Source organism: Furipterus horrens, unplaced genomic scaffold (genome assembly GCF_987537825.1).
Source record: "Furipterus horrens unplaced genomic scaffold, mFurHor1.1.pri manual_scaffold_13, whole genome shotgun sequence".
Lineage (NCBI taxonomy): Eukaryota > Metazoa > Chordata > Mammalia > Chiroptera > Furipteridae > Furipterus > Furipterus horrens.
In genome coordinates, this window is record NW_028327183.1 from 13776072 (window position 1) to 13803371 (window position 27300).

General features: G+C 41.2%; 1 protein-coding gene across 1 annotated transcript in view; it reads right to left on the minus strand.

The window, feature by feature from the left end:
- The window catches only part of CMTM4 (CKLF like MARVEL transmembrane domain containing 4), a 59700-nt gene that overhangs the window by 9336 nt on the left and 23064 nt on the right, over positions 1–27300 (minus strand). The window contains exon 2 of the mRNA XM_090260623.1: positions 665–841. Within this exon, the coding sequence (XP_090116749.1) occupies positions 665–841 (177 nt within the window). The remainder of the gene's footprint in view (positions 1–664; positions 842–27300) is intronic.

Here is a 27300-nt window from a genome sequence, read left to right on the forward strand (position 1 = left end):
TGTTATTAAGTTTCCTATCTTGTTTAGTGTGGCAAGGACAAGGAACACAAGTCCAGGAAAACGGGTCTGGGAGTGATCAGCTGGAGCTTCCCGTGCTGATCGGAGGGTAAGGATGTCAAAGACGGTCTATAGAACCCCAAACCACAGAGAAAGAGGGGAGGACGCATTTCCACTCAAGACTGATCAAACTACTAAACCTTCTATCCAGTCCTCCCAGTTGCTTTGAATTTCATAATATTCCTAGGCTTTGCACATTGTTGGCACTTTCATTCACATTTTCAGTTCTTCCTGAATCAATAGTTTTTGTAAATGGCTTTTGAGTCCACTGTGGAAAACATGCAAAAATGCATTAATTCCATTTTCTCTTTCCCATATTCTGTACATATCAACATTACTAATCTTCTCAGAGGATCATGAAATTCAAATAACATTTTTAAAGCTTGGTCAAAATAATTGTTATATTTCTACCACTATTGAAGATTGTATTTATGTTATAGTTTTATTCAACCCAGTAAATAAATTTAAACTTTCACAGTTAAATTACAATGGAATATTTTAAGTATCATAATGATCTGGAACTAACTCACTGGAAAGACTCCAACTTTCCCTTGGAGCAAGTAGCAACCTAGCCTTTCACAGCCAGAGAGTGGTGACTTATACTTACTGTCAGGTTCCAGTTGATCTGGGGGATCCTCATGTGAAGGTTGAGACTGAACAGAATCAGCAAGACTCCAGTCACCACAAATGCACTACAGCTCACAAACTCAAAAAAGTAGAGGCCTTCACATGGGGAGCATTCCATGATGGTCTCTATGCAGATGAATGCAATCAAAGCCAAAATCTAGGAAGAAAATTGGAAACATACATGTATATGTAAATTTAGTACACATCCATAGACAAATGTGCCTGCCACATTTAAATAAAACTCAACACCCCCATTTGCAACCACAGACTTTTCCTCTGGGGATGGCAGTTATCACTGTCAGGAATATGACCTGATTCAAGTCTTATGTAAGTACATAAAGGTATGGAGCTTTTACCAAATCCCTCAGGTGGCAACTAAACCCCCACCACAGTACCCTGGAACCAGTCTGGTGCGGTACGACCCTTGTGAGGAAGCAGAAAGGGACATCTCCGCAGTGCCTTTAGTTCTGTCTCCGCCACAAGTGGACACTGACAATGCACGTTTCTAATTTACAGTCTCCACCCTAAAAATGAAGCCCATTTAATTAATTCATGAACTATGCTTTTTTATTTAAATCCTCACCCGAGGATATGTTTACTGATTTTAGAGACAGAGGAAGGGAGAGAGAGAGAGAAAGAAACACTGATGTGAGAGAGAACATTGATTGGTTGCCTCCCATACATGCCCTGGGGGATTGAACCTACTACCTAGGTATATGCCCAGACAGGGAATCAAACCTGCAACCTTTATGATGTATGGGATGACACTCAAACCAACTGAGCCACTCAGCCAGGGTGTGAGCTATGCTTTTAAAAAGTGAACTATGCTTTTAAAAAGTTAAATCATTGGACTTGATCAGACTAGCAGTTGATAAAAACATGTTTAAATCTACCAATAATAGGATCAATTTTCTTCTGAGGGACCAAAGTGAATTTTAGCAATATGTCCCAAGATATTGGAGATTGTAAAGTTAAACAGGTATCAATGGAAATTACCAAGTGAACTTTTGTTTAATATATGATTCCTTTCTTGTTCTGCTTGTTTATTTTTTAGATTCAGTTGTTGATAGTTGTGAATTTGTTGCCATTTTAATGTTCATAGTTTTCATCTTCCTTTTCTTAAATAAATCCCTTTAACATTTCATGGAGTAATGGCTTGGTGATGATGAACTCCTTTAGCTTTACCTCATCTGGGAAGCACTTTATCTGCCCTTCAATTCTAAATGATAGCTTTGCTGGACAGAGTAATCTATGATAGGTTGTAGGTGCTTGCTTTTCATCACTTTGAATACCCTTCTAGCCTGCAAAGTTTCTTTTGAAAAATCAGCTGACAGTCTTATGGGAACTCCTTTCTAGGTAACTCTCTGCTTTTTCTTTTAATATTTTACTTACTCAGAGAGAGGAGAAAGGGGGAAGAGAGAAAGAGAAACACTGATACATGAGAGAAACATTGATTGGCTGCCTTCTGCACACCCCCAACTGGAGACCTGGTCCGCAACCCAGGCATGTACCCTGACTGGGAATCGAACTGGTGACCTTTCAGCCTACAGACCAGCACTCAATCCACTGAGACACACCAGCCAGGGCTCTTGCTGCTTTTAAGATTCTCTCTTTATCTTTAACCTCTGGCATTTTAATTATGATGTGTCTTGGTATGTCCTTTTTGGGTCCAACTTGTTTGGGACTCTCTGTGCTTCCTGGACTTGTATGTCTATTTCCTTCACCAAGTTAGGGAAGTTTTCTTTCATTATTTTTTAAAATAGATTTCCAACTTTTTGGCGTTTCTTTTCTCCTTCTGGCACCTTTATGATTTGGATGATGGTACGTTTAAAGTTGTCCCAGAGGTTCCTAAGCCTATCCTCATTTTTGTTTTTTGTTTTTTGTTTTTTAATTATTTTTTCTTCCTGCTGTTCTGATTGAATGCTTTTTCCTTCCTTGTGTTCCAAATTGTTTATTTGATTCTCCGTTTCATCCTTACTACTGTTGGTTCACTGTAGATTTTTCTTTATTTCACTTAGTGTAACCTTCATTTCTTCCCTTATGTTTTTGCCATACTCAGTGAGTTCTTTGAACTGCCTAATCACTACTGTTTTGAACTCTGCATCTGATAGGTTGGCTGTCTCCATTTCACTTAGTTCTTTTTCTGGGATTTTGTTCTATTCTTTCATTTGGGCCATATTTTTTGTCACCTCAATTCGGTAGCCTCCCTGTGTTTGTTTACGTGTATTAGGAAGAGCTGCTTTGATTTCCTGCCTTAGGAAAAGCACCTATCAATTGTGTGGGGCGGAGTCTTAGGTATTCGCCAGGGTATGGCAACCCACTTCATCACTTTGTGTCTCTGCAGGGAGGGAGGGTTTGGAGAGGGGACAATGCTGCTGCCTGGTTTCTGGACATTTGCCTGGCACTCGCCCTATTCCAGTCACTTCACCCACCTTCCATATGCAACTGGTAGTGTCCTTCCAGCTGTAGCTCTGGTGGTGAATCCCAGAGTGGGTGGTTTGCATACATTCTAAGTTCATGTGGGCCCTTTAAATGGCCTCTCCTGAAAATATGGCAGTTTCTCCCACTGCCCCAACCCCTACTTGTTTTTACAGCTAGAAGTTATGGGCATTTATATTCCTGGCACTGGAACCCTCAGCTGTGCAGTCTGGCCTGGGATCACCCACTCCCAAGGTGTAGCCCTCCTGATTTTTATCCATCACATGTGAGTGTGGACACACCCATTCCACTACCACCACTTCCTCTCCATGCCATACAGTGTCTCCGCACCTCTCCACCCCTCTCTATGACTCCACCCCTGCGACCCATCTGGATAAATGTGGCTTCTTTAAATCCTTGGTTGTCAAACTTCCATACAACTCAATCTTCTGACAGTCCTGGTTGTTACTTGTTTTGAGATATAGTTGTAATTCTTTCTGTGGTTGTGCGAGGAGGCCTAGCATGTCTACCTACACCTCTATCTTGACCGGAAGTCTCCCAGATTGTCTATAGAGCCAGGGACATCAGCATCACCAGGGAGGCATGTGAGAAATGTAGAATCTCTGCCTCCCCTTCTTGACCTACAGAGTCAGAATCTGCTTTTCTGACAAGATCCTCAGATTATTGAAGTGTGGAAAGCACAGGAAGCACAGGAAGCACCAGCTGTCCTGGGGCCCTTCTCCGCCTACTGTAGCCTCACTCCTGCCCTTCAATGCTCTACTCAATGCCACCTCCTCCCCATGCCTTCCCTGATTCTGTCTCTCCCTGCCAGGCATTATCTGATTCCACCCTCACAGGAAAGCTTGCTCATCTGTGATTGCATTCTACCCTTTTTTACAGTTACCACTGTGCCTCCTGAGCTTTTTAAGGGTACAGCCAGTCTATCTCTCTCTACTCCCAAGATACGAAGCAAAGTAACTTGCACACAGCCAGAAAATGGGGGCTCATGTAGCCACTAAAAGCCCATACCAGCAATTCCTGACATACCTGTCAGCATCCTGCAGGGAAGAACAGGTGGCTCTGCCTTTTCCACTGCCGATACGTCCAAGCAAAAAGACACCTTTTCTAACAATATGTGGTATTTCCACATCTCTATTATAATCAACACATTAGAGACATGGGGTTTTAAGCACACACTTTGTGCTTCTCCTAATGGCTCTCCTTATAATTCTCTACAGAACCATAGGCTTTAATTCTGCACCTGAATTACATGCCTAACTTGCAAGCAATTCACAAAGAAATAGTTCATATAAGGAAAACTCCTAAACTATTTTTTTTAAACTCCTGTAATTGGATCTAGCAATCTTGGGCAAGAAATAACACACTGTACTGATGAGTTACAAATGTTTCTGGTATGCTAACTTCAACCATATTGATGTGGGAAGGTAACATCTACATTCTTAAATATTAAGATAACACTGGTTTCAAGAATTTGCAAATCTAATAGGCCATTCAATATATAAGTGAACAAAACAGACAAAATTCCCTGTTCTCTAGCTCATACACTTTTTTAAAATTGATCTTGGAGAAAGAGAGAGAGAAACATTGATTTGTTTTTTAAATAATTTATCCATTCATTGATTAGATTCTTGTGTGTGCCCTGACCGGGAATCAAACCCACAACCTTGGCGTATTTGGATGATGCCCCAACCAACTGAGATACTCAGCTAGGGCTCTAGCTCATATTCCAATGAAGAAGTTTCTAAAACTTAAATTAAAAATATACTATGTTAGGCAGTGATAAGTGCAAAAGGGAAAAATCAAAGCAAGGACAGAGAATGAAATACACCTGGGGCAAAAGTGGTTGAAATTTTGGAGTGACCATGGAAGGCCTCACTGAGAAGGTTCTGGATTTTTTAAAAAGTTTATTATGGTTTATCAAAAAGGATCTTAAAGGACACAACTGAACAGCCAGATGAAGAGACACATAGGACAAGGTCCAGAAGGGTCCCTATGGAATGGGAACTGTGCCACCCTGCTGTCACCTGGATGCATTCTTGTTCACCAACCTAAAAGCTCATCAGTTCAACAGAGTTTAATAGGCAGCCCCATTCGCTCCCCCTTCTCTGTGGTAAGTGGGGTTCAAAGTTCCAAAACTAATCAGTGTTTTGTTCCCCTGGCAACCAGCCCCCACCCTTAGGTGCTTTCCAAAAGTCATCTAATTAACACAAACTCAGGTGTGGCTGAAAGGGGTTTGTTGTGAATATCAAAAGACACCTCTTACCCCTATCACTGTGGCTCAGTTGGTTGGGCATTGTCCCACAAAACAGAAAGGTCACCATTTCAATCCCAGCCAGGGTACATGCCTAGGTTGTGGGTTCAGTCCAGTCATGGCACATGCAACTGATAGATGTTTCTCTCTCACATCAATGTTTCTCTCCCTCTCTTTACCCCTACTTTATCCTCTCTCTAAAAAATAAATAAATAGATAGATAAGTAAATTAATTTTTTTTAAAAAACACCTCATCACTTAGGAAATTCTAAGGATTTTATGAGATCTGTACCAGAAATGGAATGAAGAAAATAACAGTATACTTAGTATTATAAATCATAGTAATTCATTATAAAGCACAATTCAGAAATACAGATACATAAATACACACAATAATTTAATCAACCCCCCTATTGATAGATATTTTGGTGGTTTCTAATACTCTGTTTCTAACAAGGAATACATCTTTCATGCCTACCTTTTGGCACAGCAAATGTCAATTTTTCCTCCAGCACAGTGAATTCTATCGATTATTACTTAAGTAAAATCTACCCATTGATCAACAAGAAGAAAATAAGGACTCAAAATTATCCTGGAAGCAAACAATTTCAAGACAACCAAAGAGTCAAAAGTCATTCAACTTATAACAACTTTTTTTCAAAAAGATTTTACTTATTTATTTTTAGAGAGAGGGGAAGGGAGGGAGAAAGAGAGGGAGAGAAACATCAACACGTGGTTGCCTCTTGCACGCCCCCAGCTGGGGACCTGGCCCACAATCTGTGCCCTGACTGGGAATCAAGCCAGCAACCCTTTGGTTCACAGGCCGGCACTCAATCCACTGAGCCATACCAGCCACACTTATGACAACTTTTAAGTAGGCAAATTTCACACATAAAATTGTACAGAGACATTCAAGAAGATGTAAATGAGGTTATGGGTGCCCTGGAAGAGAGCCCTTTCCATGTAGCACCTACCCATTAACCAGGACTAAATATTTTCATAGTTGACAAGTCAGTTGACATTAAAAGGCTGTCAGATTTTCACAACTGCAACAAATTATGATTGGCAGCATCAAAAAGCAGGGGAGGAGGGGTTGGCTGGTTATGTTACTATAAAACTTTTTTTTTACTTTCCTCATCCATGTTACTATTGGTGGGAGTATCAACTGTCAGGACCTTTCTGGAGGGCTGTGATAATGAACAGTACCACTCACTAATACATGTGCCTGGCAGGCACATAGTGGGGTTGAAGATTTGTGCTATGAGGTTTTGCCAATGCAGATTTATTCTCAGGATGATGAATGAAGCTTCAGAACTTCGGAACTCTAACTTCTAGACTATCACAAGTCCTTTGCCAAGAGTTGATGGAATAGCAATGGGTATTTGGAGGATTCGGCCAATTAAAGGTTCAGTGAGAGATACGTTAAATTGGGGTTTAGCTTTCACTTCCACGTAGTTACTGCAGCTTTCCCACTGCAAGAATGGCTTCCAGATACGCTTTGATCTGACATTACAATGAAGAAACAGGCCCTAAAATTCCCAAGATAAATTCGTCCTACCGTGCCACAGAAGCATGTGGGTGGTGACAGAGAGATGGAGTTTGAAACATATGGAGCCAGAAGCTAATCTGTGGAGAAGTCTTTAGATTATCAAATGCACGATACTATAAATGGACAATTCTGTTTTCGTCGGTACCTAAGGGGAAGTTGTGCACCAACAGGAATATATTTAAAAATGCAGAGTATGCAATTATAAACACACTCTGCATTTTCTCCCTTTGTGGGGAGAATCACATAAAATAGAATTTATTAGAATTCCAAGGTTTGTAGGGCAGAAACCTGTAATGGTTCTACAAAGAGCGAGTACACATGTGTAAGAGATGACTGTGCATGCATCCCATGAATCAGATCACATTATGGCATATCCGACAAATCCTGAACTGACAAAGTCCAATGATCCCAAATAAAACAGCACACAAAATTGCCTCTGGCACATTGAAACAGCCTGAAGAAACAAATGTTCCAGTGACAATTTCCTACACATACTCATCAGAAAGTCAGTGTATGTAGTATAAGAGCACGTGGGTTGTATAGTGATGGCACGTGACACAACGCAGTGGCAAGCTAAAATCTGAATCTTTCGGCTGCACACCTACCTTCCAGATTGACTTTGAATACTTTTTCAGAACTAACTGATCATACTAAAATTCAAATATGATCTGTCTTAGTGGAGGCCAAAAACAGAAAGGGAACACTTCTTAAATTTGCGATTCAATACATTTCTCATTCTAAGTACTCACTATTGTACCTAGTTTTATATGTTTAATGTCATATCTTCTACGTTAAAGTGAGCCTCCAAAATCGTATGAGTCTCAAGCTGCTCAAAACCTGATCTGCTCCTGAGTTTAGGCAGCAAAAGGTGAGTGGATGAGACATCTGTCACTTCTGGCAGCCGCCTTTATGAACCATTAGCAATCTCACCATGCTCCCTACCCCCGCCACAGCCCCCAACAACGTTCCAGGTGGCGGTGGCCTCCGTGGGAGGCTGATGGGCAGCCAGCTCACCACTGACCTGAGATGAGTGTGTAACATGTGTGAGAAGGAGACGTCCCTTGTGCTAAGCCTTGAGATTTTAGGTTTGATACTTCAGCATAATCCAGCTCATGCTGACTAGAAGGAGCACTTTGGCATAATGTTAAATTGACACATGTCCTGGTTATCTAATATGATAACTGCAAATTTACGGGATGAATATGTTACCATCCCACTCTTAGATAACAGATTCAAATGGTTTTATAGATAAACTCTAACCAGATTGTCATGGTAAAGATATTGACTACATTAAACTTTATTTATTTATTTATTTATTTATTTATTTATTTATTTATTAAGAGAGAGGAGATGAAGGCAGAAAGAGAGGGGGAGACCATAGATGTGAGAGAGAAACATCCATCAGTTGCCTCTCGTACACACCCTGACCAGGGACTGAACCTGAAACCTAGGCATGTGCCCTGACTGAGAAGCAAACCAGCAACCTTTCACTTGGTGAGACAATGCCCAACCAACTGAGCCACCCCAGTCAGGGCTACCTAAACTCCTTTAAACCAAAGAAAATATTCAGAATTTCAAGAATCTATCTACGTGGTTAGGACTGTAAATACACTTTTTAAAAAATATAGACTTCTTTTATTTTTCAAAATTTCTACAATAAATATTATTTTTATTTTAAAAATTAAATATTCTATGTATAAACACTTTTTGAAACATTCAGGTTTATTATGAGTTAAATGTTAGTGTCCTCTAAGAATCAATCCTTATTTGTTTTGAAACCACTGAAGAATATTTTTAAATGACAAAAATTTTAATGGAACATGAGTTACCCTGCAAGTCCATGTTGGTCCCATTTCTTTATCAGAAGAATTCCATCATCTCTAAAGCCTCCTTGATAGCACACAATCCTATATACTGGCCTATGTAAGCTGCAGCAGGTGGGCACAGAGCAGCCCCACGGCCCGCACATAATTAAAAAGTCAAGCTTACTCACTAATGTGATGAAAAGGACCCCTCAGGAAGTAACAAATCCCTAAAATCTACAAAGACCTCTTCAAAGGTTAGACAAAAATATTAATCTTCCTTAATCACCAGTTTATCAAATGATCTAATGCAGTTCTTGTGTGTGTGTGTGTGTGTGTGTGTGTGTGTGTAAGTTAAATGGACTTTCGGTCAAGATGGAGGAGTAGGTAAACATGCTTAGCCTCTTCCCACAACTACAGCAAAAATTACAACTAGACTACAAAACGAACCACCCAGATTCATCAAAAAATCGAGCTGTAGGAAGTCTAACAACCAAGGATTTAAAGAAGCCACATTCATCCAGGCACATAGGCAGACACAGAGAACGGGAGGTCCCACATCCACATGTGGTGGATCAAAATTGGAAGGGTTAGCTCGGGAGTGAGCAATCTGAGCCCCACACGAAACCACTCAGCCCAGGGTTCCAGCACCAGGAAGTAAGTCCCCATAACTTCTGGCTATGAAAACCAGTGGGGCTTAGGGCAGCAGAAGAAAATGAAGGATTCAACAGGAGACTCCTCTTAAAGGGCCCATAAAGGTCTTAGGACTTACATAGACCCACCCCCTCTGGGATTCAGCACCAGGGCAACAGCTGGAAGAGCACAAGTGGCATACAGGGAAAAAGAGAAGTGACTGGCAACGGGGCGCGTGCCGGGGGACAGCTTCCTACCAGGCAAATCTCCAGGGGCCAGGCAGTGGCACTGTCCTCTCTCCAAGCCCTCCCCCACACACAGCCACAAAATGGTGAAACATGTTGCCCCCCCCCCAGGGATTACCTAAGGCTTCTTTTCCACAATAGACCATGCTATTAAGACAGAGAGTCAAAGCAGTTCTACCTAATACACAGAAACAAAAACAGGGAGGCTACAAAATTGTGGAGACAAAGAAATATGGCCCAAATAAAAGAACAGAACAAAACTCCTGAAAAAGAACTAAACAAAATGAAGATAACCAACCTATCAGATACAGAGTTCAAAACACTGACTATAAGGATGCTCAAAGAACTCATTGGGTAATGCAACAGCATAAGAAAGACCCAGGCAGAAATGAAGGTTACACTAAGTGTAATAAAGAAAAATCTACAGTGAACCAACAATGGAGGGGATAAAGCCAAGAATAAAATCAACGATTCGGAACATAAGGAAGGAAAAAGCATTCAATCAAAACAGCAAGAAAAAAGAATCCAAAAAAACGAGGACAGAATAAGAAACCTCTGGGACATCTCTAAACATCCAAATCATAGGAGTCCCAGAATGAGAAGAGGAAGGACAAGAAATTGAAAACTTAATTGAAAAAATAATGAAAAAAAAACTTCCCTAATTTGGTTCAAGAAACAGACATACAAGTCCAGGAAGCACAGAGAGTCCCAAACAAGCTGGACCCAAAGAGGATCATATCAAGACACATCATAATCAAAATGCCAAAAGATAAAGATAAAGAGAGAAAAGCAGCAAGAGAAAAGCAGAGAGTTACCTACAAAGGAGTTCCCATAAGACTGTCAGCTGATTTCTCAAAAGAAACTTTGCAGGCAAGAAGGGATTGGCAGAAAGAATTCAGTGATGAAAAGCAAGGAACTACCATCTAGATTACTCTATCCAGCAAAGCTATCATTTAGAATGGAAGGGCAGATAAAGTGCTTCCCAGACAAGGTAAAACTAAAGGAGTTCATCGTCACCAAGCCATTATTATATGAAATGTTAACTTTATAAGAAAAAGGAGATCAAAAATATGAACATTAATGTGGCAACAAATTCACAACTATCAACAACTGAATCTAAAAAAAAAACAAACTAAGCAAACAAGCAGAACAGGAACAGAATCAAAGATGTGGAGATCATTTGGAGGGTTATCAGCTGGGAGCGGGAAGGGAGAGTTTGGGGGAAAAGGTGTAGAGATTAAGAAGTACAAATTGGTAGGTATAAAATAGACAGGGGAATGTTAAGAATATAGGAAATGGAGTAGCCAAAGAACTTATATACATGACCCATGGGCATGAACTAAAGGGTAGGGGAATTGCTGGAAGGAATAGGGTAACAGGTGGAGGGGGGACAAAAGGGGAAAACTGGGACAATTGTAATACCATAATAAATAAAATATAGTTTTTAAAGAAAGTTAAAGAGACAAAAGAAGTGCCCTTGGAGCATGAGAATGGTAAAGGTAACACATCTGGGGCAAAGGAAAGGAGGAGGGAGAGGGCTCCTCGTTTTAAATATATATTCAAGCAAAAATCACAGCATTTAAGAACAATTTAAAGGTGTCTACAACACTGTGAATCTGTAGTGGCTCGGGGGCACTGGGAGGCTGCTTGCTGTACTTCCAACCCAGACAACACCCCCCATTCTACACACACAGGTAACTAACCAGGGACCAGGGGCTCGGTGCCCAGGGAGGTGTTGACATCTGACAGGGGGAGTCACTGAGGGCTTGAGCAGCAGCAGGCGGCTTCAGAAGTTTCGGGAGAGCACTGGACTCGGGTCTTAGAGGACAAGCAGGAGAATGGTTGAGGTAGTTCCTCACTTTCAAATTGAGTTACTTGGCTGGAGAGGAGGTGGAGGGTAGGGACAGAATCTAGTCCCTCACCCAAATACCTTTGCTTTTATGTCTATGTTCCCATTAGCAGTGGTTTCTAAATTTTTCTGACCGAAGAACACAATACCTGTAAATAGCCTCCTGAACTAATGCTCCAGGAAGCATAGTTGGCAAATAATCAGTCTGGTTTATACACTGTGCTTGGCTGTGGCCCCCATGGGCACACCACTCTGGGGGTCCTCATGCTATTTCTATCATAACTATATCCTTGGTCATGGGGTACTCAGAGAGCATCAGGATATTAACAGTTCTAAAACGCCTCACAGTATAAAACCTGTTTGCCTTTATTGAATGCAACATTTACATTACCTGAACACAGAACTTTTTTTCCCCTAGGCAAACCTATTAACACTACCTCATGGTGTTTGTAAGAAAATCAGCTGGGGAAACAAAAAGCATGTGCTGGTCAGTACTCAAGTTTGTCAGGTCGTGCACAATTTAAATCCACAGAGTAAGGCCCTGGCTGCTGTGGCTCAGTGGATTGAGTGTCGGCCTGCGAGCCAAGTGTTGCTGGTTCGATTCCCAGTCAGGGCACATGACTAGGTTGCATGTCAGGTCCCCAATTGGGGGCGCGAATGAGAGGCAACCACACAGTGATGTTTCTCTCCCTCTCTTTCTCCTTTCCCCTCTCTCTAAAAATAAATAAACAAACAAATAAATATTTAAATTATTTAAAAAATAAAAAATAAAAAAATAAATGCACAGAGTAAAATACAGAAGCTCATTTACTCAGCAGGGGAAGCAGCTACTGAGGACCCCGAGGACCTTGTTAACTGAGTGATGAACACACACACACACACAGCAGGGTCCAAAGTACATTCAGAACCAAACCAAACTCTAATCAACTCTAGCACATTCAAAATTAAAATGTCTTCCTTCCCACCAATACTGGAAAAAATATTTGAACGATGAGACATGGCTTGTATTGAGCCACAAAGACCCAACAGGCAAGTTGCTGAACCGATGCTTCAGCTGGAAGACCTCATGATGTGCAGAACAAAGAACCCAGAGAGGAGAGAGGAAGTGACTGTGCTTCAGACACCAGCTCCATCCTCAATCACAGAGGATGCTAAGAGGTGATCCTGGAGCTAGAATCATGGAAGAGGCACAAGGCCTTTCTCCACCATCTTACTGAGTCCTAAGGGCAGGCGCTTTAAGCTGCTCTATATGCACATGTCTGTTAAGTGACAGATCACATTAAAACATAGGCTCCCAGGCCATGTTGTAGGGTCTGCCAAAGGGGCTCAATGCTGCGCATTGCCAGGCACCGCAGAATAACAATGCCTTGCATTTGGGCACATCAACAATGCAAGGATGGTCTCGAGCCCTGTGCTGGGTGCATCTTGTCTCTGGTACCCATACCCACTCCGGAAGCAGTTGGCATCTCTACCGTGTTGTCCAGAAGGTTTACCCAAGGCCGCAAAGCTAGTCCCTCCCCATACCTCATTCTCCTATACCGATGACTAACATAACTTATTCAGTCTCTTCCCTCCCCACACCCTTGACCATGGGGAAAAGTATCTGTATAGCATTTTTCTTCAAGGAACACAGTATGTGACCCAGGGAGCCAGTGCCATCAGGGCTTCTGACAAAGCACACAACCTGATGACCCATTCTCAAAGGGATCTAACTACTACTGTATTTTTCTAAGAAAAATAATCCTCGGGTTGCTCCCCTCAAGGGAGGCCATCCCATGAGGAAGAATTAAAATATTACCCTCTTCTTCTGAGACAATAGAGCAATAAGCAAATATTTTTTTGTTCCGAATCGCAGGAGCCAGATGTAGGTGTAAATTATTTAACCTGTCATCAATGTCTTTGCATGTGATCTTCGGTTTCATTGCTTTTCTCCAGCTAAATAAACAGTGTCCAAGCTATGGATCTGAGATATGCGGAAAATGAAAAGAGAGCTACCTGCTCTGCAAGGGCAGGGATGCCCTCGGGTGCTAACGCCACCCAGCTGGCAGGGAGCACTAATTAGGCAGTAGGATGAGTTAAGCAAAGGAGCCAAGGAGCACAGGCAAATAAGTTACTTATTGTTGAGAAGAAAAGGAGAGATGAGGACAAAAGGGGGAGGCTGCCAAGGGCTCAGGGAGGTCAGAAGAAAAGAGGCGGCTGAAAGGACCGGGGTGCTGGCAGCTCTGCCAGGTACATGCAGCTGGCAGTCCAACCAGCCACACCCCAAGCTGTGCATGCTCCAAGCCCCTGAAGGCTTTGTTTCTTCTGAGGACCGAAGGGCTAGGGCTGCCATGGCTCCAGGCAGCTGTCAGCTCAGTTTGGTCTGAGCTTGGCCCACATCACGAGGCCTGCTCAACCAGTGCTCCTAAAACATTTTTCAAGCTGGTTTCTGTGTAAATAATTTTGCTATTTTGGAATCCTAAAGCCAAACATAAGTTAAGAGCTAACTCAGGAGATTGGATTTCAATTTCTTTTTTTGGCAAGACTCTCATCTTTAACATAAATTATTATACTTACAGCATAGCAAGCGCTAATGTACACATATTAAACCCACAGGTTACTTGTCGGCAATGGCTCGCCACAGCAGATCACAGTCTCGGACAAATTAAAACAGGCTTGACAGCCACTACCTAGAGCACTCAGACAGTATTACTCAGTGAAGTGCAAAATATTTTCTTGTTTTTTTTTTTCTAAAGTCCATAAAACCTTATTATGTGGTCGGATGATATAATTGCACATGATTTCAGAAAACCACAGGACGGTCAGCATCTTTCTTGCCAAAAGAATACCCACAACATTTTACTGCAAACGCCATCCTGCCCAGAAAGCTATGCTTTCAGACCATTTAAATTACTAATGAAGCACATGCAGAGGACGAAGGAAACAAGCTGCCTTCAAACCATACGCAGCTGAAGACATTTAACTGCTGCCAGCGCTCGTGTCTTCGGTTCCCCCTTCCCTCTCACATCCTAGCTTCATGGACAAAGCAGAAGGCCCAGGGAGTGGCATCCCGGCCTCCCGTGATTCAGAAGCAACCCTTTCCTCCTTCCCTCCTCTCTGCTTTAATACTTGGGCACCTCCCCACTCTAACATCTTGGACAAACCACCTTAGCCGAATGGGAGTAAGGGCACTGCTTTTCTCATTGAATGAGAAACAAGAAGACCAAGAGTAGCTTTTTTCTAAAGATTTAGTCTAAAATAGTGAACCAGAAGTCCTAAGAGGCTAGGAGCCAGGAGGAAGTCCACCTAGAAAACACAGTTCTGCTGGGAGACCCATGAACCCTAATAGCCCCCAACACCTCCATATCACCCAACTGACGCAGGCCCAGAGGAGAGGAGCCTCCTTAAGTGGCCAAACCAGGGCCTGCCCAGGGCCTTGCCACAGATTCAGGGCCTGTGGATTCGGGTACCTTCCTCCCTACCTTACCACACAAATTCAGCAGTCTTTGTAAATGGTGTCCCCTAGCTCCAGAGACAATAAAAACTGTGGCCCCTAATATGTGTGACCCTGGGGTCCTCCTAAGCAATTCGATATTAGCTAAGTCCTTCTACTATGGGTCAAATGCTATGCTGGGCACTGCCACAAGCACCCTCTCATTTCATCTTCACTCCATCTTCACTGGTTTGCTTGTTTTTAATTGAGATGGAATTCACATACCATAAAATTCACCCATTTAAAGTGGTTTTTGGTGTATTCAGTTACGCAACCATCGCCATTATCTTATTGGGTTGGCCAAAAAGTCCTTTTTTTTTTTTTTATGTAAAATAAGACACATTTTTCATTTTCACCAATAACGTTATTGAATTGGATATTCTGAGTATGCCGGCTATCTCTCGCTATTGGCTTCTAGTGGGAAGAGGCCAGGGGTGCTGCTAAACGTCTTCCAATGCATGAGACAGTCCCACAGCAAAGAATTATTTGGCCTAAGTGTCAGTAGTGTCAAGAAACCTCACAAACCACTTCTGACACATTCGATCAGTCACAGCAGCTTCTCCATGCACAGTACAAATCTTTGTTTGCGTTTTAGTTGCACTTTTACCTTTGTTGAAATAATAAAGCATAATATGTTGAGAATGTCACATATTTTCTTCCATCTTCAATATTAAAATGGCTGCACAAAAATTCACCAATTTTGATAAGGTATTTTTTAAATGCATGCTGATATGACAACTGTCACAATACAATCTAACAAAATTGTTTCAAATGAACTTAAAGACAACTAAGCAATACTAGAGCCATCGGATGGGAAAAAACTAAAAATTTCCAGAATATTTTCATCACCTCACGAAGAACAGTCTTTAATCACCATCCTGTTGATGGGAAAAATGAGAGAAAGATGTTAAGCAACCCATCTGAGATCACGAAGCCTCGTTAATAGCAGAGATGGGGTTCAAACCCAATCCCTGACCCTGTACAGCCCTGGACACGGCTGATCAGCCCTCCATCCATCCTTGGCCTTCCACTGCTCCCTTCCCATCCTGCCTCCCCTCAAATGGTGGGTGCTCCCCAGGGCTTTGTCATGTTGCTTTCTCAACAGACACACGTACCCAACATATTCCTCTGCTCCAGCCTCCCACTCTCAAATCTACTTCTTCTACCTAAGCTGCAGACCCCAGCTGCAACACTCCCTGCCACATTCCCCCCACACTGGGCAACTCTACCTCAATGTAAATGTTCCCAGGTACCCACTAATGTGAGCACAAAAATCCCCTTCCCTGGCTCAGCTAATGGCATCACCAGCTATTAGCTCGGTCACTTAGCATAGTAGTTAAAGAGTTCTGAATTCCAATTTCAATTCTGCCACTGATTAGTTCTGTGAGGTACGCTCACAATAAAACACCAGTACACAGGACTTGAGCAGCAAAGCGAGGCGTTTATTCACAAGTCTGCAGAGTCGGGCGCCCGGCCAGCCAGGAGCACGTGACTGTGTAGTAGACTAAGTAAACTGGTTTTATACTAACGTGATTAGCCCCCCTCTCCCTTCTCCTCCCCCATTTCTCCATTACTGGTTAATCTGGGTTCACAATCTAACGTGATTAACTACTTAACTAAGGGTGTGATTAACTAAGGGTAATCTAGTTATAGTTCTATCTCCAACTTATTTGCAAAGTTATCTAGCTACATCTTCCCATTTCTCTGTGTTTGGTGATGACAATCTTTCTCCTTTTGATCCCAGAAATATGTTATTTCCTTGCCCCTTTTCCATGATTCATCAGTTAATTATCTCCTGCTGGTTTGAGAGTCACTGGCTTCTTTATCCCTAACAGTTCTGTGACTCCATGAATGTTGCCTCTCTTCTCTGGGCCAGTCTGTATGCATCTGTGAAATGAATGGGGACAGTTCTTAACTCATAGGGTCTGCTACAAGGATTAAATGTAAAATACTTAGCACCATGCCTGGCACATAGTGTCAAATAAATGGTAGCCATTGTCATTACTATGTGAAAGTCTAACAGAACTCAGACACAGTTCCTGTTTTCACCAAGCTAAGTCTGGTGGGGGGGATATGTACATGCTGTAGCATGTACCAGCATTTCCTTCCTTTTGAAGGCTGAATAATATTCCATTATATGTATGTATAAACTACAAATTGTTTATCCATTTATCTATCAATGGACATCTGAGTTGTTTCCATCTTTCAGCTATTGTGACTAAGGCTGCTATGAACACAGCTGGACAACTATCTGTCTGAGTCTTTGCTTTTAATTCCTTTGAATATATATACCCAAAAGTGGAATTGCTGGATATATCATAACTCTATTTTTATTTTTTAGGATTCAAAAATGTAAGCATAAAAGAGATTTAAAAAAAAAAAAGTGTCTTGGCTGCTGTGTAGTTCAGTGGATTAAGTGCTGGCCTGTAGACTGAAAGGTTACCGGTTCGATTCCCAGTCAGGGCACACACCTGGGTTGTGGGCCACGCCCCCAGTTGGGAGCATGTGAGAGGCAGCCAAACGATGTTTCTCTCACATATCAATGTTTCTCTCCCTCTCTTTCTTCCTCTCCCCTCTAAAAATAAATAGATATTTTTAAAAGAGAAAGATAAAAATATAATTAAATAACTCTCAAATCTTAAATTGGAATAGAATCTATTAATATAAACTTTTTTCTTTTTTTTTTAATGTAGCTGTATCCACCGAAAAAGCCTAGAAATAACTCAATAACAATGAGCACCCCTAGCCCACATTGAGATCTAAATATCTTTTTCTCATGAAAAGAATAAGAACTTCTTGGAGAAATGACAGATTCCAGGTCTGGAACACGACATACACAAAATAAGCATATCAGAAGGCAAGGACACTATCAAGGACAACTGAGGCTGTCAGGACACAGGAGTCAACTCGAGGAGGCTCCCATGGCCAATAATGGGGCAATATAAACCTATATATACCCACACACATACATACATACATACACACACACGCATACCAATACAAACATACATACATCCAAATCTTGGTTTCTAAATAGTATCCTTTTTCACCGAAAGGAACCAAGGCTCCTTAGAGAATGCTCAGGCTGAGGAGAAAAGCAGAAGAGGAGCCTGGAAATCTTATGCCAGAGAATGAAGGGACATTAGAGCCAGTTCAAAGGGGCTTCCATGGACCAAATCTGCGACAACTTGAGCATCAAAATAAATAATGATAGTTAAGTATTAATATCCATGAATAAAATATGAACCCATAAGTCCATACTGATATAAATAAACAGGGGAAGAGGGAAAACTCTTCCTTTACAGTTGAAAATCCAGCTAATAAATCTAAAAGGAAAGACGGGTTTATAAATTTGCCATTTTGGCAACCGTCATAACATTACTTAATTCAAGCGAGAATCATCAATGGATATTAAAACTACAGTTTAAGAAACTACAGGATATTTACGTAGTTCATAAGTTATCTCCTCACAAATATACGTACTAATTACATGGAGTGGGGGGAGCAACTTGACAGCGGAGAAGCCTGGCAGATACCACTTTAACCAAGTTAAGATCACCAGTAATGGAACAAAGCTACACCATTTGCTTCTGATACGATGCACTGAAAAGAATACATAATCATTTCTGTGGTATCCCTGACAATACCACAAAATAGCCAGGATCTAAACGGAAGAAATGTCAGAAAAACCCAAAATTGAGGGACATTCTACAAACTAACTGGCCTGTCATCTTCCAAAATGTCAATGTCATGAAACACAAAGGCTAAGGAACTATTCCAGACTCAAGGAGATTAACGAGACGGGACAACCGAATATAACACATGATCCAGGACTTTCTTGTACTACAAAGAACAGCTTTGAGACAACCAGGGAAACATGATTAAGGTCTATAGTTTAACTATAGTATCGTATCAATGTTAATTTCCTGACTTGGGAATAAAGAGACACCAAGTCTGCAATGTACTCTCAAAAAACTTAAAATATTAAATATACATATACACATGCATACATTCACATATGCACACACATAAACTGAAAGAAGGGATAAAGCAAATGTGGTAAAAAGCTAACATTTGGAGAATCTAGGTGAATATTTGTATTATTTTGTATTACTCTTACAACTTTTAAGTCAAAAATTATTTCAAAATAATGTATTTTTTAAATGAGTACAAAATACTGAAATATATTAAGTGCATAAAAATTCATGAGTTTGTATTGCCATTACAAAGGGGGAAGCTCCATTGTTCGCCTTCAGAGATAGCTAAAGCATCAGCTTATAATTAGGAAAACTGATAAATAAGGAAAAGCATCAAGTATGTATGTACCTTGCCTTTCCTGTATAAACTGTATTTCAGGGTAATCATATGGATGACTAGGAAAATTCCTTACAGAATTCCAGCAAAATGCAGCAGGAATGATAGAATTAGAAAATCACCATTTTGTAATGGACCTGTGCCAAAGATTCTCAATCCACCTGAAAACTAGAAGATATTAACTTTGCTAAGCTCAACCTAATAATATTCTTTTTATGTCTGTTTACTTACCAAAACCATCCTTCTAACTCCCATTCATGTCACCCCCCACTAACGCTTTCTCTGGCTTTTTCTTCAATCTGAATCACTCTTACCTCTCTCTGATTTCCTGTAGGTAGCTCTTGGTCTACACCAGTGGTTCACATACTTGGTTCATAAAGAAATCTTTTCAAAATTCCAATACCAGCACTGTACTCCAGAACATGGGTTCCTCACAATCTGCACTATTGGCATTTTGGACCAAATAGTTCTTTGTGGTGGGGGCTGTGCTGTGCATCACATGATGTTTAGCAGCATCCCTGACCTCTTGCCCACTAGTTGTGAGTACTCAACTCAGCTCCTGTGATGGTAACCAAAAATATCTCCATATATTGTCAAATATCCCCTGGCAGGCAAAATCTTCTCCCACCTCCAATGAGAACCACTGATCTAAGCCATGATCACCAATGGCTGTTAAGCTACTAATGCAGGCATTCCAGGGTTACACACAGCAACATGGAAGAATATCTCAAATGTAGCATGCTAAGCGAAAAAAAAACAAACACTCAAAAGGCTACATACTTTGTGATTCTATTTATGTGACATTCGGAAAAGGCAAAATGATCAGGATGAAAACAAAATCACTGGCTGCCAGGGGTTGAGTAGCAGCAGAGAGGGGGGTTGAAAAAAAAGAGCAAAATGAGACCATTTTGAGGGATGATGGAACTATTCTGTACTTTGTGGTGGTGGACACATGACTCTACATATCTGTCAAAACTCACAGAACTGTACACTATAAAAAATAAAATTTATTGTATGTGAATTTAAAATAAAATTTAAAAAATAAAATGCTATGAAAGCCAATTATTAAAGAGGCATGCATAAAATAGTCATGTTATACGGCAATTTGTACACACCCATATGTACACATGTTAATAAAAACACAAACACGTGTTACCCACAATGTGAATGGTGCTCATCTCTGATTGGTAAGATTCCAGGAAATTTGTTTTCTTCTTTTAAGTTACTGGTACTTTCTAATCTTTTTCCTAAAATAAATTAGTATTACTTGTGTGATTTCTTTAAAAAGTAATTTTAAAACAAGCAGATAAAAAGATTAATGCAAGTTCCTCTGGGAAGCCTTCCCTGATCCCTCCACAATTAGCCTCTCCCCATCTAGGCTTCACCCCATCTCCTTCAAGCACCTGTAGCCTCATTGTCTCTGCAGCCTCAGCCTCTCCTGCACACCCAGCTGAATGCAGAAGTGCCCCCACTTCCTCGGTCCTGTGTTTACTCCAGCTAACTGCACAGTGGCACCTATCTCAGAAATTGTAACTACCTGGTTTACCGCTCTATCCTCTCCCCCACAGCAGGTGTGCAGTAAAGAGCTAGTCAGTGACTGACCAACCAATGGGGATTGAACAGGCATCTAATCAATGACCATGAAACCATACCCACAGTGACTGAACACTATCCAAAGAGTGATAATTAATATTTCCTGCCAGACTAAAACACAGATTAAGGTGAAAGACCTTTGGACTGGCCCCCTGCCCATTTAAGTTTCTAGCAACTGTTTGGGAGAAAACACACAGGGTTGGCTTATCATTTGCCATATTTGCGGATAAGAGACTTGGAATTGTTAATATGTAAGAGGATAAGCTTCAAAATTATTCCAACAGCATAGAAGGCCAGGCTGATGCCAGGAGGTTGACTCTAACTGGAATACATTTAAGGTTCAAAGACTGAGCAATAGGGATACAGAATAGAGAAGAACAGCACAAGATTTTATGTGGCATCAGTCATGCTGAAGCTAAATGTTTGTCAGTAAAGGATGAAGTAAAAGACATATTTTGGTGGCATGGATTGAGCTGAGAGGTCACAAACCTCTTCTTACCTAGGACATTCCATTTTCACATCTGCAGGCAGAAGCCTGTTCATTAGTTTAAAAGCTATTATAAAGTCCAAACCTTATTAAAATGGGTATTTTTTATGATTCCATGCACATGCCAGCAATATCCAGAGTGATATTTTAAGTATTACCTTACCTTAAAAACAAAAACAAACAAAAAAACAAACCAAAACACCACAGCACTATAATTTATCTCTAGCCTAAGCAGACCAGGGCCCCAGAAATCTGCAAGCCAACAGTCTATTTGCTACAGAAAATAAAAATAAACTAAAAAGCTTCCAAATATCACAATTTTTGAATCTCAGTTAAGTACACTCCACCCCGTCCATCCCACTAAATGCTGCTATAAATCTGGAAACAATGCATGGAGGCACTATTCCATGACTCTGAAAAATAAACAGTAGTAGGCAGATGGGAAAATTAGAATTGAAAGTACCACTGAACCGGCAGTCAGTTTCCTATTTCTTCTCCAAACTACTCCAGTGTAGACCCAGGGGCCTATGGGGTAATAACCAAAAGGTCTACTCTATGTGTGATTGGAATCCCAAAAAGTAGAGAAGGAGCATGCACCAGAAAAAAAAGTATTTGAAGAAATAATAACGAACAACTTCCCATATTTAGCAGAACACATAAATTTAAAGATTTAAGAAACTCAGCAAACCCCAAACAGAAAAACTCAAAGAAATCTATGCCCAGATGCATCATAATCAAACCACTGAAAAGAAAAAGTCCTAAAAGCAGCCAGAGAAAAATTATGCATTATACGTAAAAAAGAAAAAGATTTGAATGATGTAGATTTAACATTAGAAACCATGGAAGCCAGAAAGTGAAATACATTTTTAAAGTGCTGAGAAACCAACTTGACAACTCAGAATTCTATATTCAGCAAAACTAACCTTCAGGAATAAATGTGAAATAAAGACATTCTCAAATTTAAAAAAATTAAGAGAATTCATAGCCAGTAGATCTGTTCTAAATGAAATGCTAAAATTTCAGAACTTCAGATGGAATGGAAATGATAACAAAGGGAAACCTGGAACATCAGAAATGAAAGATGATCAACAGAAATGGTAAAAACCTGGGTAAACAGACAATTCTTCTCCTCTTAAATTCTTTAAAATATGTGTGATGGTTGAGAGCAAAATTTCTAATGTCTGATGGGGTTTCAGTGTATATGATAACTAAAACAAGGAAAGAGGGAAAGAGGCAAATGGACCTATGTAGTGGTAATGTTCTATACTGTACTTGATATAATAAAATAGTAATTATAATTAGACTGTAAAATGCTAATGTTATGTTAATTGTGTAGTTATTCCTAGAGCAAGTACTTAAAAAATCTATATAAAGAGATAGCTCAATTACATGGAATACCTGCAAATATTCAAATAATCCAAAAGGAGAAAGAAAAATGAAAACAGAACAAAACAGAAAACAAACAGATAATAAATCATAAAATGGCAGGTCTAATTCCAAACATATTAATAATAACATTAAATGTAAATGGTCTAAATACACACTAACTAAAAGATGAAGATAGTCAGAATGGATTTTTAAAAATAGTCCCTGGCTGGTGTGACTCAATGGATCGAGCACTGGCCTGTAAATAGAAGGGTCGCTCATTTATTCCCAGTCAGGGCACATGCCTAGGTTACAGCTCAGGTCCCCAGTTGGGGGCATGTGAGAGGCCACCAATCCATGTATCTCTCACATGTTTCTCTCCCTCTCTTTCTCATTCCCTTCTTCTCTCTTTAAAAATAAATAAAATCTTTTCTAAAAAATAAAAAATAGGACCCAATTATATACTGTCTGTAAGACACTCTCTTCAAATATAATGATATAGGCAGGTTAGAAGAAAAACAATGGAAAAAATAAACCTTACAATCACCAGAGAAAGGAGGAGTTGCTAAATTAATATCAGACAAAGAAGCCTTTAGAGAACAGAAAATAACCAGGGGAAGGCACATTACATTTAAAAACTGACTCAATTTACTAATAAGATATAATAATCCTAAATGCATACTCTATAATAATAGTCTGTTCTTAACGCCATCCCAGACCTACCAGTCATGGAGGAGCTAGACACCCCACCTACTGCGGCAGAGCTCGGCAAAGCCATCGACCGCCTCGCTTGCGGGAAAGCACCAGGAAGCGACGGAATCCCTCCAGAAATCCTAAAGAGCGGGAAACCAGTCCTGCTACAGCCGCTCCACCATCTACTCTGTCGCTGCTGGAAGGAGGGTTACATCCCCCAGGATATGAGAGATGCCAACATTATCACCATGTACAAGAACAAAGGAGACCGCAGCGACTGCAACAACTACCGGGGCATCTCTCTCCTCAGCGTCGTCGGCAAAGTATTCGCCCGGGTCGCTCTTGCCCGCCTGCAGACCCTTGCTTCCCGCGTCTACCCAGAGTCCCAGTGTGGCTTCAGAGCTGGCCGATCAACAGTGGACATGATCTTCTCCCTACGCCAGCTGCAGGAGAAGTGTCACGAGCAGCATAAACCACTCTACCTCGCCTTTATCGACCTTACGAAGGCGTTTGATCTGGTCAGTCGAAGCGGTCTCTTCAGCTTGCTACGGAAGATTGGCTGTCCACCACATCTGCTTGCTGTGGTCATGTCCTTTCACGACAACATGCACAGCACGGTGTCCTACAACGGCGCAACCTCTGAGGCCTTCCCAGTCAGCAGCGGAGTAAAGCAGGGCTGCGTCCTCGCGCCTACGCTGTTCGGAATCTTCTTCTCCATGCTCCTCCAATACGCCTTTAAGGACTGCAGCGAGGGTGTCTTCATTCACACCAGATCCGATGGCAAGCTCTACAACCTGGCCCGTCTACGAGCCAAGACCAAAGTCAAAGAGGTGCTCATCCGTGAGATGCTCTTCGCCGACGACGCAGCTTTGACATCACACTCCGAAGAGGGACTCCAGCAGCTAGTCACTTGCCTTTCCCACGCATGCAAGGAGTTCGGACTAGCCATCAGCCTGACGAAGACGAATGTTATGGCTCAAGGCACGGGGACTCCCCCATGCATCACCATCGACGGGTACACCCTGGAGGTTGTCAACGACTTCACTTACCTCGGGTCCACCATCTCGAGCTCTCTGTCAGTCGACTTGGAGGTCAACCGGAAAATCGCCAGGGCAGCCACAGTTATGGCCAGACTGAACCGGCGAGCGTGGAACAATTCCAGCCTCACTGAGAAAACCAGACTGCGCATCTACCAAGCCTGCGTACTCAGCACTCTCCTCTATGGCAGCGAGACGTGGACCACCTACGCAAGGCACGAAAGGAAACTCAACAGCTTCCACATGAGGTGCCTGCGACGCGTCCTGCATGTCGCCTGGCAGGATAAGGTCCCCAACACCGAGGTGCTGAAGCGAGCCAATATGAGCAGTTTGCATGCAGTTCTTAGCGAGAGACGCCTCAGGTGGCTCGGCCATGTCAAAAGAATGGATGCAGGCCGTATCCCCAAAGACCTCCTCTACGGCGAGCTAGCAGAAGGCAAGAGGATGACAGGGCGCCCAAAACTGCGGTTCAAAGACATCTGCAAAAAGGACATGACACAATGCTCCATCAATCTCAACACATGGGAAGTTCAAGCAGACGACCGCCTAGCCTGGAGGCTCGCGGTCAGGCAAGGTACGTCACGGGCAGAGGCTGCGCGCAACGAGGAGGCGGTCCAGAAAAGATCGAGGCGGAAGCAGCGTCAACAGCAGCAACAACGGCCATCTGCCTTCACCTGTAACAAGTGTGGCAGGGATTGTCACTCCCGAGTCGGACTGCACAGCCATTCTCGGCGGTGCAGATAGACTCTCAAGAAGCTACGCCATCGTCTCTCGAGACGGACGGCTGCCGACGACGGATAATAATAGTCTTAAAATATATGAAGCAAAAACTGACCAGAGAAATAAAAATCTATGTTCACACAAAAACTGTATGTGAACGTTAATAGCAGCTCCATTCATAATCATCAAAAGTTGTAAACAACCCAAATGTCCTTCAACAGCTAAATGAATAAAGAAACTGTGGTACATAACTACAATAGAAAACAAGTCAGCAATGAAAAGGAATAAACTACTGACAAAACAACATGAATGAATCTCAAATGCATGACACTGAGTGAAAGACAGTCCCAGAAGTTTAAATACTCTATGATTCTATTTACATGACATTCTGGAAAAGACAGAACTATTGTGATGGGGAGCAGATGAGTGGTTGTCAAGGGCTGGGTGTGACTACAGAGGAGGAGAATGTGGAAGTTTTGTGGGTTGAGACTGTTTTGTATTCTAACTGTAATGGCTGTATGATGGTACGTATGTATTAAAACTCATAGAGCTGTATATCAAAAATAGTAAATTTTATTGCATTTTAATTTAAAAAACAGCACATGTGGATACCACCAACATCCTTGGCACATGCCCAAAATCCTATACCTCAAACTTCTGGCAGTTTTCTTATGCTCTCAGAAAGAAAATGACGTGCGCTCTCTTTATTAATTTTTTTCCTTGTTGGTTTAATTCAAAACCATGATATGACAACTTCTAAATTAGCTTTTTAAATTTTTTATTTATTTATTTATTTTTAGAGATGGGGGAAAGAGGGAGAAAGAGAGGGAGACAAACATTGATGTACAAGAAAAACATCAATTGGCTGCCTCCTGCATGCCCCAAACCAGGGACCTGGCCCACAATTCAGGCATGTGCCCTGACCAGGAGTCAAAGCAGCAGCCTTTCAGTTTGCAGGACGATGCCCAACCAACTGCGCCACACCAGACAGGCCTCTAAATTAGCTGTAAAATGCCGTTTTTCCAGATTCAAAATACAGAATAAAAGCCTTCAATTTTGCCACTCACTCATAAAACAAAACAAAAATATTCTAAAGAAAGAAACAGATCAATTTCCAAAGTGGCAACCAAAACAAAAGCAAGACAGGGTAGTCTACTTGATGGGCACCTAAAGCATAAGCAGGCAGGCATGATGTTGAGGTATTAGCTGTATAGTTAAGGTTTGTGCACTTTTTGGTATGTATACTGTAATTCCATAAAAAGTTCTTAAAAGCAATAATGCAAATCTATTTATAACTCAAAAAAAAAATACTTGTACCATACCCAAAATATAATATCCCAATTTTTATAAGTATGAACACATAGGAACAAAGTCTAAAACGATACAAACCTATAATTGGAAGGTCTCTCCAGCTACTGAGAATACTGGTGATTTTTTACATTTTTATTCATTTTTTTTTCCATTTTTTTTAACAGACAATACTTTTTTTTTTTTTTTAAGATTTTTTAAATTTATTTTTAGAGAGAGGGGAAGGGTGGGAGAAAGAGAGAGAGAGAAACATCCATGTGCCTGAGAGACATCGATCAGTTGCCTCTCACACGCCCCTAACCAGGGACCTGGCCCAAAACCCAGGCTTGTGCCCTGACTGGGAATCGAACCGGCAGCCTTTTGGTTTGTGGGATGATGACCAATCCACTGAGCCACAACATTCAGGGCAACTTTTTTTATAACAGTTTTGGATTTACAGAAAAAAATTGCATCAATAATATAGAGAATTAAGTGAGGTCCACATGCTGTACACTCAATTTCCCCTTAGTAACATCTTTTTTTTTATATATATATATTTTATTCTGGAATATTTTTATTTTTATTTTGAGTTAATTTTTTTTCCAGCTTTTCTTTATTGATTATATTGTTACAATAGTTCCAATTTTCTCCCCTTTACTCCCCTCCACCCAGACACAATACTTTTATCATCAGGAAATTTTTTTTTTCCATTTTGGAAAATAGCATTCAAGTTAAAAATGTGATATTTATATTACAGTTCAATTTATATATGACTTAGACTGTGGTCCTTGACATAAGGGAGTTTTGTAAGCCTCAAACAGTACCAGATTCCAAAAGACACTTTACCAGATGTGTAGCTGAAACATGAAGGGTAGAAATA